Consider the following 13,033-nt stretch of genomic DNA (forward strand, 5'->3'; position numbering starts at 1 on the left):
GTGTCGTTTAAAGTTTGCCACAAGCCACCTGGGAGACACACCAAACATGTGGAAGAAGGTGCTCTGGTCAGATGAAACCAAAATTGAACTTTTTGGCAACAATGCAAAACGTTATGTTTGGCGTAAAAGCAACACAGCTGAACACACCATCCCCACTGTCAAACATGGTGGTGGCAGCATCATGGTTTGGGCCTGCTTTTCTTCAGCAGGGACAGGGAAGATGGTTAAAATTGATGGGAAGATGGATGGAGCCAAATACAGGACCATTCTGGAAGAAAACCTGATGGAGTCTGCAAAAGACCTGAGACTGGGACGGAGATTTGTCTTCCAACAAGACAATGATCCAAAACATAAAGCAAAATCTACAATGGAATGGTTCAAAAATAAACATATCCAGGTGTTAGAATGGCCAAGTCAAAGTCCAGACCTGAATCCAATCGAGAATCTGTGGAAAGAACTGAAAACTGCTGTTCACAAATGCTCTCCATCCAACCTCACTGAGCTCGAGCTGTTTTGCAAGGAGGAATGGGAAAAAATTTCAGTCTCTCGATGTGCAAAACTGATAGAGACATACCCCAAGCGACTTACAGCTGTAATCGCAGCAAAAGGTGGCGCTACAAAGTATTAACTTAAGGGGGCTGAATAATTTTGCACGCCCAATTTTTCAGTTTTAGATTTGTTAAAAAAGTTTGAAATATCCAATAAATGTCGTTCCACTTCATGATTGTGTCCCACTTGTTGTTGATTCTTCACAAAAAAATACAGTTTTATATCTTTATGTTTGAAGCCTGAAATGTGGCAAAAGGTCGCAAAGTTCAAGGGGGCCGAATACTTTCGCAAGGCACTGTATATAGTAAACAGGGTGGCATTTTGGACACAAACCCTGTCTCTCTGTCTGTCTCTCTGTCCATCATTCAACACATCAATCCATGCCAAGGCTGTGGCAGCAAGGTTGAAGGTGCTTACATACACACACACACACACACACACACACACACACACACACACACACACACACACACACACACACACACACACACACACACACACACACACACACACACACACACACACACACACACACCCCATAAATCAGTTGGAGCAGCTGGGCTGTCAGATTAACTGAATAAACTCCAAGTCATGTTCTATGTTTTGTGTGGACCCCAGGAAGAATAGCTGCTGCTTCTTCAACAGCTAATGGGGAACCCAATAAAGATACACACACAGTCTAGATTGGTGAAAGTTATGAAATGGAATCCTTGTTTCCGCCTTAGTAGCTGTCCTATAGTCTAAGGTCTATGACTTTTGACTTGGTTGCTATTGCAACAGACGTTAGGTCGGTCAACCTTAGACTTATATTTTTCACACGGAGACTTAACTTGCTGATGCAAAGTACAGACATTACAGCAGCATCACCTTGCACACACACATACCAACGCAAGTACACACACACACACACACACACACACAAGTACACACCCTCCACCATCCTTGGACACTGTGCTATCTAACCTCCAAACGAGCTTCAATGCCATACAACACTCCTTCCGTGGCCTCCAACTGCTCTTAAACGCTAGTAAAGCCAAATGCATGCTTTTCAACCGTTCACTGCCTGCACCCGCACGACTGACTAGCATCACCACCCTGGATGGTTCCGACCTAGAATATGTGGACATCTATAAGTACCTAGGTGTCTGGCTAGACTGTAAACTCTCCTTCCAGACTCATATCAAACATCTCCAATCGAAAATCAAATCTAGAGTCGGCTTTCTATTCCGCAACAAAGCCTGCTTCACTCACGCCGCCAAACTTACCCTAGTAAAACTGACTATCCTACCGATCCTCGACTTCGGCGATGTCATCTACAAAATTGCTTCCAACACTCTACTCAGCAAACTGGATGCAGTTTATCACAGTGCCATCCGTTTTGTCACTAAAGCACCTTATACCACCCACCACTGCGACCTGTATGCTCTAGTCGGCTGGCCCTCGCTACATATTCGTCGCCAGACCCACTGGCTCCAGGTCATCTACAAGTCCATGCTAGGTAAAGCTCCGCCTTATCTCAGTTCACTGGTCACGATGGCAACACCCATGGTAACACGCGCTCCAGCAGGTGTATCTCACTGATCATCCCTAAAGCCAACACCTCATTTGGCCGCCTTTCGTTCCAGTTCTCTGCTGCCTGTGACTGGAACGAATTGCAAAAATCGCTGAAGTTGGAGACTTTTATCTCCCTCACCAACTTCAAACATCTGCTATCTGAGCAGCTAACCGATCGCTGCAGCTGTACATAGTCTATCGGTAAATAGCCCACCCATTTTTACCTACCTCATCCCCATACTGTTTTTATTTATTTACTTTTCTGCTCTTTTGCACACCAATATCTCTACCTGTACATAACCATCTGATAATTTATCACTCCAGTGTTAATCTGCAAAATTGTAATTATTCGCCTACCTCCTCATGCCTTTTGCACACAATGTATATAGACTCTCCTTTTTTTCTACTGTGTTATTGACTTGTTAATTGTTTACTCCATGTGTAACTCTGTGTTGTCTGTTCACACTGCTATGCTTTATCTTGGCCAGGTCGCAGTTGCAAATGAGAACTTGTTCTCAACTAGCCTACCTGGTTAAATAAAGGTGAAATACATGTTTGTTTAAAAAAAAAAAATGTTTATCCACCCCACACTCACTCACCTTGGACTTTAACCTGTGTGGGCCCACAGGCAGGGCAGGGTAGTATGGTGAACTCCTCAGCCTGGTGCATAGAGTAGTCAGTACTGGCCAGCACCAGTCTGTCTCCTGGGCCCCAGCCTTCAGCTGGCTCAGATAACTCCAGGACAGTGCTGTTGGAAAGATGCACTATAGAGATGGAGGCCTGGGGACGCACTGGAGGGACAGAGAAATACGTCAATCAATTTGGTTATATCAAATGCACTGACACACACACACACACACAAACGCACGCACCCATCCCATAAATCAGTTGGAGCAGCTGGGCTGTCAGGTTAACTGAATAAACTCCAATGAAGAGGAGCCGTGTTTTCTCTGTCTCTCTGTCTGTCTCTCTGTCTGTCTCTCTGTCTCTCTGTCTCTGTCTCTGTCTCTCTCTCTCTCTCTCTCTCTCTCTCTCTCTCTCTGTCTCTCTCTCTGTCTCTCTCTCTCTCTCTCTCTCTCTCTCTATAATAATTTGTTCTTAACTTACTTCCCTAGTTAAATAAATGTTTACATTTTTTTTAAAGCCGTTGGCACACACAGAAACACATGCATGTGGACACACACACATACAGATGCACACGGGCACCCAACTACAGACCGGTGTCCGTACCTAGTTTACCGCAGAGGAAGCGTACTCGGTAGTTGTGGCAGAGGCCGTGGCTCTGGTCCTTGTTGAGACAGACGAAGCCGTAGTCCCTGTCAGACTTATAGATGACATCTCCTGTCTCGTTAGATGGCACACCATCATGGGACTCAGCCTGGAAGAGAGAGAGAAGGAAGAGGTAGAGGGAAAAGAATAATTACATTTGTCACGGCAGTGCTTAACAGAAGCCTTGCCTTCGACATCCAAACAACAAACCAAGACGGCAGTTTGTTTATGGTAAAATAATGTCTGTTTAAAACTCTGAGGAGAAAGAAGTGAGCTTTTTCCTGTCACAGTAGACTGTGTGGGTATGACAGACAGAAAGTGACTGACAGTGTGTGCGTGTGTGTGTTTAGTCTTCACTGTGGATACATGGTGGCAGAGTGAATGTAGTATCTGTGAACACACACACAGTGCTGGCTGCTGTGGCCTCATCATAATAACAGGCAATAAAAATGGAAATAGATCAAGCTAAGCTTTGACTTCTTTTGGCACATTATTGTTCCAAAGTTATTCGGCTGCTACAGAGCTATTGGCACCAGCTGTTCAGGTGTGTGTGTGTGTGTGTGTGTGTGTGTGTGTGTGTGTGTGTGTGTGTGTGTGTGTGTGTGTGTGTGTGTGTGTGTGTGTGTGTGTGTGTTTTACCTGTATATCCATGGGAGTGCTACAGAGGCGGTCAGGGTAAGCCTTGTGGAGGTCAGACAGCTTCTCCCAGTCTCCTGATCCTCTCTCATCATCTCTGTCAAACCACTCAGTCCACTCTGCCTCTGTGACACACACACTCATTTCAATGGGATTCCTACACACCGTTGCCAAGATGTTGATGTGTGTGTGTGCATGAATGTGTGTGTGTGTGTGTGTGTGTGTGTGTGTGTGTGTGTGTGTGCATGGAGCTAGAATTCACAGCATGGAATACCTACCCCCCCCCCCCCCCCCCTCTCTGTTGAGCTGAATTTAAATCAAAGGCTTTCAAACAGTGATGACATGCCCCCGACGGCCAGTCAGAAGTGAGTGTGTGTTACCTTGCACCCATTGGCTGGAAGTGGTGATGGTGAAGTGCTCTCCGTATTCTGACTGGAACATGCGTGAACTACGAGCCTCCGAGGAGGCTTTGGTCCCTGTTCTCTCACACACACACACACACACACACACACACACACACACACACACACACACACACACACACACACACACACACACACACACACACACACACACACACACACACACACACACACAAGTCAGCAGAGTAAGTAGAGGACATGCCCAGCATACTTTAACAGTCTGTGTTTTCTTTCTTTCACTCTCCCACTAACTGTCCGTCCGTCCGGCTGTCCGTCTGTTGTCTGTCCGTCTGCCCGGCTGTCCGTCTGTTGTCTGTCTGTTCGTCTGTCTGTTCATCTGTCTGTTTGTCTGTCTGTCCAGACAGGTGTTTGGTTTATAACATCTATAACACTATGTAAACTAAGAAATACAAGTACAATAGAGAGCGAAAGAGAGAGAGAGAGAGAGAGAAGGGGAGAAATACTCTAGAAAGAAAGAGAGAGAGAGAGAGAGAGAAGGGGGAGATATACTCTAGAAAGAAAGAGAGAGAGAGAGAAGGGGAGAAATACTATAGAAAGAAAGAGAGAGAGAGAAGGGGAGAAATACTCTAGAAAGAAAGAGAGAGAGAGAGAGAAGGGGGAGATATATTCTAGAAAGTAAGATAGAGAGAGAGGGGAGATATACTCTAGAAAGTAAGAGAGAGAGAGAGAAGGGGAGAAATACTCTAGAAAGAAAGAGAGAGAGAGAAGGGGGAGATATACTCTGGAAAGAAAGAGAGAGAGAGAGAAGTGGATAAATACTCTAGAAAGAAAGAGAGAGAAAGAGAGAGAGAAGGGGGAGATATATTCTAGAAAGTAAGAGAGAGAGAGGGGAGATATATTCTAGAAAGTAAGAGAGAGAGAGAGAGAGAGAAAGGGGAGAGATACTCTAGAAAGTAAGAGAGAGAGAGAGAGAGAGAGAGAGAGAGAGAGAGAGAGAGAAAGGGGATAGATACTCTAGAAAGTAAGAGAGAGAGAGAGAGAGAGAGAGAGAAAGGGGAGAGATACTCTAGAAAGTAAGAGATTGAGAGAAGTGAAGGGAGAGAGGGAGGTGGATGAAAGAAAGAGATATTGTGAGGGAGAGGTTGAGGAGAAAGATAAGGAGAGAAGAGGGTAGAGAAAGGAGAGAGAGATGAGAGAGAGGTTCACCTTGATAGATAGCATGATCCTCCACTGCAGAGGACGAGTTGCCTTTCAACGCAATGAAACTCCAGGGATGACTGAGGAGAGATGGATGGAGGGAGGGAGAGAAGAGGTGGAGAGACAGAAAGTGGAGAGGGGGGGGAAGAAATAGGGAGATTGAAAGTGTGAGGATGCAAGAGGACAAGGATAGATGGAAAGTAAAGAAAAATATGGAGGAGAGGGGGGAGAGATATTGACATTAGACACACACAGATACGCACACACGCACACACACACACACACACACTTCCAGCTAGCCCTGGTAATGATGTTGACATAAGGAGTGACGGGCTGTCGGAAAAACCCAGAGGCAGGATGGGTAATTACAGTAGCAATCCCATCATGCCTCACTCTTGTGAGGACACAGTGACACGAGTGTCAGGGGAGAGATGTGTGTGTGTGTGTGTTTGTGTGTGCGTGTGGCGTGCTAGGTGTCTGAAGAGAGTCTGTGTGATATTCACACTAAGACATTCCATCTACATTATGCATTAGGATTCCACCAGGAACAGTCAGAGAACTGACATTAGAACAAAAGTCATCGTCAACGTTCTAGCTGGTCATTTAGAAAAAAGGAAAAGGAGTCCGTTCCCAGCCACTGAAACAAACTGAGTGACTTGGTGTACAGAGAGAAGAGGAGAGGGCCAACCACCGAGCCTTGGGGGACATAAGTAGTGAGCAGTTCCCAGCCACTGAAACAAACTGAGTGACTTGGTGTATAGAAAGAAAAGGAGAGGGCCTACCACTGAGCCTTGGGGGACATCAGTAGTGAGCAGTTCTATTTTGCTGTCTTGTAGCTTTGCTACCTATAATGCATGTGTAGGACATGGGGATGTGTGAAACTTATTCCTTAGCCTGAAGAGGTCCCGAGTTTGCACCAGGTGTGGGCCGAATCAGGAGGAAGAACTCGCTAATCAAGCAGCGTGACGTCCTTTACACTAGCTAGCCATCGTGTTCTCATTCTAACAGCAACGTTACCGGAGACAAGCAAAATGATGTGACGTTTTATATAGATCAGCATGCCAGCTATATCTCTAAAGGTGTCTACAATAAGACATTATATCAACAACTATAGGCTTTCATGACATTTAAGGGCAACACACACACACACACACACACACACACACACACACACACACACACACACACACACCATCCCCCACTCAAAAATACCACTGTGACTTTGGTAAACATATGTAAATTGCATTCATGGAGGATGGATTGCTGAGATCTTCTTGTTGCCAAAATGATTGCCTTATTAAAATGTTCTCTGGCACACCGCAAATAATTCATTCCTTATTCTGCTTTAACACTGTTTGGCACAAGTGTCAGGAAGGATAGGCGACAAGAGACTAAGTACATTCTCCTCCTTCATCGGTCTTTCTCTCTCTCTCTCTTCTCATCTGAGGACGTGGTGTGGAGATGTTTCTGTGGGATACTTGTAAACTTTGGTTCTCTGGATTTTGAAGAAAATTAGCTGTGACTTACTCGACAACAGTAGACAAACACACACACACACACACACACACACTGACACTGACACACACACGCACTGACACACACACACTTTTAAAATTTGGACACTAACCGGGTTACTGCACTGGCGTTGCTGCCAAGCTTCCCATTCTCTGTGGTATTAAACTCATGTTGCCTTGCGGGCTGTATTCAGTCTTCAAATGCATTATATTTCCTCACCATCAAAATGTGCAAAAAAGTCCTCTATCCATTGCTTTGGAATTGTTTATGTTCCCTGACTGTCTAGCTTTCATTTGGATGACTGTTATCAAACTGGACAGAGTGAAGAGACTATATATGACTGTTATCAAACTGGACAGAGTGAAGAGACTATAGATGACTTATCAAGCTGGACAGAGTGAAGAGACTATATATGACTGTTATCAAACTGGACAGAGTGAAGAGACTATAGATGACTTATCAAGCTGGACAGAGTGAAGAGACTATAGATGACTTATCAAGCTGGACAGAGTGAAGAGACTATAGATGACTTATCAAGCTGGACAGAGTGAAGAGACTATAGATTACTGTTATCAAGCTGGATAGAGTGAAGAGACTATAGATGACTTATCAAGCTGGACAGAGTGAAGAGACTATAGATGACTTATCAAGCTGGACGGAGTGAAGAGACTATCGATGACTTATCAAACTGGACAGAGTGAAGAGACTATCGATGACTTATCAAGCTGGACAGAGTGAAAAGACAATAGATTACTGTTATCAAGCTGGACAGAGTGAAGAGACTATAGATGACTGTTAGCAAGCTGGACAGAGTGAAGAGACTATAGATGACTTATCAAGCTGGACAGAGTGAAGAGACGAGATGACTATTATCAAGATGGACAGAGTGAAGAGACTATAGATGACTGTTATCAAGCTGTACAGAGTGAAGAGACTATAGATGACTGTTATCAAGCTGGACAGAGTGAAGAGACTATAGATGACTATTATCAAGCTGGTCAGAGTGAAGAGACTGTCGAGCTTGATAACAGTCATCTATAGAGTGAAGAGACTATAGATTACTTATCAAGCTGGACAGAGTGAAGAGACGAGATGACTATTATCAAGATGGACAGAGTGAAGAGACTATAGATGACTGTTATCAAGCTGGACAGAGTGAAGAGACTATAGATGACTATTATCAAGCTGGTCAGAGTGAAAAGACTATAGATGACTGTTATCAAGCTGGACAGAGTGAAGAGACTATAGATGACTTATCAAGCTGGTCAGAGTGAAAAGACTATAGATGACTGTTATCAAGCTGGACAGAGTGAAGAGACTATAGATGACTTATCAAGCTGGTCAGAGTGAAGAGACGATAGATAACTTATCAAGCTGGACAGAGTGAAGAGACTATAGATGACTGTTATCAAGCTGGACAGAGTGAAGAGACTATAGATGACTTATCAAGCTGGTCAGAGTGAAGAGACGATAGATAACTTATCAAGCTGGACAGAGTGAAGAGACTATATATGACTTATCAAGCTGGACAGTGTGAAGAGACTATAGATGACTTATCAAGCTGGACAGAGTGAAGAGACTATAGATGACTATTATCAAGCTGGACAGAGTGAAGAGACTATATATGACTGATATTAAGATGGACAGAGTGAAGAGACTATAGATGACTATTATCAAGCTGGACAGAGTGAAGAGACTATAGATGACTGTTATCAAGCTGGTCAAAGTGAAAAGACTATAGATGACTGTTATCAAGCTGGACAGAGTGAAGAGACTATAGATGACTTATCAAGCTGGTCAGAGTGAAAAGACTATAGATGACTGTTATCAAGCTGGACAGAGTGAAGAGACTATATATGACTTATCAAGCTGGACAGAGTGAAGAGACTATAGATGACTGTTATCAAGCTGGACAGAGTGAAGAGACTATAGATGACTTATCAAGCTGGTCAGAGTGAAGAGACGATAGATAACTTATCAAGCTGGACAGAGTGAAGAGACTATATATGACTTATCAAGCTGGACAGTGTGAAGAGACTATAGATGACTTATCAAGCTGGACAGAGTGAAGAGACTATAGATGACTATTATCAAGCTGGACAGAGTGAAGAGACTATATATGACTGATATTAAGATGGACAGAGTGAAGAGACTATAGATGACTATTATCAAGCTGGACAGAGTGAAGAGACTATAGATGACTGTTATCAAGCTGGTCAAAGTGAAAAGACTATAGATGACTGTTATCAAGCTGGACAGAGTGAAGAGACTATAGATGACTTATCAAGCTGGTCAGAGTGAAGAGACGATAGATAACTTATCAAGCTGGACAGAGTGAAGAGACTATATATGACTTATCAAGCTGGACAGTGTGAAGAGACTATAGATGACTTATCAAGCTGGACAGAGTGAAGAGACTATAGATGACTATTATCAAGCTGGACAGAGTGAAGAGACTATATATGACTGATATTAAGATGGACAGAGTGAAGAGACTATAGATGACTATTATCAAGCTGGACAGAGTGAAGAGACTATAGATGACTGTTATCAAGCTGGTCAAAGTGAAAAGACTATAGATGACTGTTATCAAGCTGGACAGAGTGAAGAGACTATAGATGACTTATCAAGCTGGTCAGAGTGAAAAGACTATAGATGACTGTTATCAAGCTGGACAGAGTGAAGAGACTATATATGACTTATCAAGCTGGACAGTGTGAAGAGACTATAGATGACTTATCAAGCTGGACAGAGTGAAGAGACTATAGATGACTATTATCAAGCTGGACAGAGTGAAGAGACTATATATGACTGATATTAAGATGGACAGAGTGAAGAGACTATAGATGACTATTATCAAGCTGGACAGAGTGAAGAGACTATAGATGACTGTTATCAAGCTGGTCAAAGTGAAAAGACTATAGATGACTGTTATCAAGCTGGACAGAGTGAAGAGACTATAGATGACTTATCAAGCTGGTCAGAGTGAAGAGACGATAGATAACTTATCAAGCTGGACAGAGTGAAGAGACTATATATGACTTATCAAGCTGGACAGTGTGAAGAGACTATAGATGACTTATCAAGCTGGACAGAGTGAAGAGACTATAGATGACTATTATCAAGCTGGACAGAGTGAAGAGACTATATATGACTGATATTAAGATGGACAGAGTGAAGAGACTATAGATGACTATTATCAAGCTGGACAGAGTGAAGAGACTATAGATGACTGTTATCAAGCTGGTCAAAGTGAAAAGACTATAGATGACTGTTATCAAGCTGGACAGAGTGAAGAGACTATAGATGACTTATCAAGCTGGTCAGAGTGAAAAGACTATAGATGACTGTTATCAAGCTGGACAGAGTGAAGAGACTATATATGACTTATCAAGCTGGACAGAGTGAAGAGACTATAGATGACTGTTATCAAGCTGGACAGAGTGAAGAGACTATAGATGACTTATCAAGCTGGTCAGAGTGAAGAGACGATAGATAACTTATCAAGCTGGACAGAGTGAAGAGACTATATATGACTTATCAAGCTGGACAGTGTGAAGAGACTATAGATGACTTATCAAGCTGGACAGAGTGAAGAGACTATAGATGACTATTATCAAGCTGGACAGAGTGAAGAGACTATATATGACTGATATTAAGATGGACAGAGTGAAGAGACTATAGATGACTATTATCAAGCTGGACAGAGTGAAGAGACTATAGATGACTGTTATCAAGCTGATCAAAGTGAAAAGACTATAGATGACTGTTATCAAGCTGGACAGAGTGAAGAGACTATAGATGACTTATCAAGCTGGTCAGAGTTAAAATACTATAGATGACTGTTATCAAGCTGGACAGAGTGAAGAGACTATAGATGACTTATCAAGCTGGTCAGAGTGAAGAGACGATAGATGACTATTATCAAGCTGGACAGAGTGAAGAGACTATATATGACTGATATTAAGATGGACAGAGTGAAGAGACTATAGATGACTATTATCAAGCTGGACAGAGTGAAGAGACTATAGATGACTGTTATCAAGCTGGTCAAAGTGAAAAGACTATAGATGACTGTTATCAAGCTGGACAGAGTGAAGAGACTATAGATGACTTATCAAGCTGGTCAGAGTGAAAATACTATAGATGACTGTTATCAAGCTGGACAGAGTGAAGAGACTATAGATGACTTATCAAGCTGGTCAGAGTGAAGAGACGATAGATGACTATTATCAAGCTGGACAGAGTGAAGAGACTATATATGACTGATATTAAGATGGACAGAGTGAAGAGACTATAGATGACTATTATCAAGCTGGACAGAGTGAAGAGACTATAGATGACTGTTATCAAGCTGGTCAAAGTGAAAAGACTATAGATGACTGTTATCAAGCTGGACAGAGTGAAGAGACTATAGATGACTTATCAAGCTGGTCAGAGTGAAGAGACGATAGATGACTATTATCAAGCTGGACAGAGTGAAGAGACTATAGATGACTGTTATCAAGCTGGTCAAAGTGAAAAGACTATAGATGACTGTTATCACGCTGGACAGAGTGAAGAGACTATAGATGACTTATCAAGCTGGTCAGAGTGAAAATACTATAGATGACTGTTATCAAGCTGGACAGAGTGAAGAGACTATAGATGACTTATCAAGCTGGACAGAGTGAAGAGACTATATATGACTTATCAAGCTGGACAGTGTGAAGAGACTATAGATGACTTATCAAGCTGGACAGAGTGAAGAGACTATAGATGACTATTATCAAGCTGGACATAGTGAAGAGACTATATATGACTGATATTAAGATGGACAGAGTGAAGAGACTATAGATGACTATTATCAAGCTGGACAGAGTGAAGAGACTATATATGACTGATAATAAGATGGACAGAGTGAAGAGACTATAGATGACTGTTATCAAGCTGGACAGAGTGAAGAGACTATATATGACTGATAATAAGATGGACAGAGTGAAGAGACTATATATGACTGATATTAAGATGGACAGAGTGAAGAGACTATAGATGACTATTATCAAGCTGGACAGAGTGAAGAGACTATATATGACTGATAATAAGATGGACAGAGTGAAGAGACTATAGATGACTGTTATCAAGCTGGACAGTGTGAAGAGACTATAGATGACTTTTATCAAGCTGGACACAGTGAAGAGACTATAGATGACTGTTATCAAGCTGGACAGTGTGAAGAGACTATAGATGACTGTTATCAAGCTTGACAGTGTGAAGAGACTATAGATGACTGTTATCAAGCTGGACAGAGTGAAGAGACTATATATTACTTATCAAGCTGGACAGTGTAAAGAGACTATAGATGACTTATCAAGCTGGACAGAGTGAAGAGACTATAGATGACTATTATCAAGCTGGACAGAGTGAAGAGACTATAGATGACTATTATCAAGCTGGACAGAGTGAAGAGACTATATATGACTGATATGAAGATGGACAGAGTGAAGAGACAATAGATGTAGGTAATTTCTACACATTTTGCATTTATTTTTGTAATTTCATTGTTGATTAAGGTTATTTCCCTAAACCACCCGCAGGATGGATTTAATGGGTGTGTTTGACACACCTGCTCTAAGCCATGGTAAACCCTCCTGACCACACATGTGCACGTACGGACACACACACACACTGATTCTTCTAACCCCATTCTGACAGCCATTGTCGGACATTCAAACATACTGGTGGTTGAGTTCTACTGTATGGAAGGAATGCAATAAGTCTGAATATACGATTAGCTCACTTAAATGCTACTCACTAACCCTCAGTTTAAGAGTTTTTTTTCCTCCAAGGTCTGAATCCAGCTGTATTAGGTTTTCTTATCATAGCTAAATTTACTTTCAATTTTCCATGCATTCCTGAGATACTTTAATACATTGAGAGAGAGCGAGAGA

The 13,033-nt window shown here is 42.4% G+C and overlaps 1 protein-coding gene across 7 annotated transcripts in view; it reads right to left on the reverse strand.

Annotated features, from left to right (window-relative positions):
- The window catches only part of LOC118964944 (cell migration-inducing and hyaluronan-binding protein), a 165,993-nt gene that overhangs the window by 46,348 nt on the left and 106,612 nt on the right, over nt 1–13,033 (reverse strand). For all 7 annotated transcript variants that reach the window (XM_090239145.1, XM_090239151.1, XM_090239146.1 and 4 more), the window contains 5 exons: nt 5,598–5,668; nt 4,389–4,484; nt 4,012–4,133; nt 3,334–3,481; nt 2,703–2,894 (listed from right to left, as the gene is read on the reverse strand). In XM_090239145.1, the coding sequence (XP_090095271.1) occupies nt 2,703–2,894; nt 3,334–3,481; nt 4,012–4,133; nt 4,389–4,484; nt 5,598–5,668 (629 nt within the window). The remainder of the gene's footprint in view (nt 1–2,702; nt 2,895–3,333; nt 3,482–4,011; nt 4,134–4,388; nt 4,485–5,597; nt 5,669–13,033) is intronic.

The sequence above is a fragment of the Oncorhynchus mykiss genome, chromosome 6 (genome assembly GCF_057628025.1).
Source record: "Oncorhynchus mykiss isolate SJ-2025 chromosome 6, ASM5762802v1, whole genome shotgun sequence".
Lineage (NCBI taxonomy): Eukaryota > Metazoa > Chordata > Actinopteri > Salmoniformes > Salmonidae > Oncorhynchus > Oncorhynchus mykiss.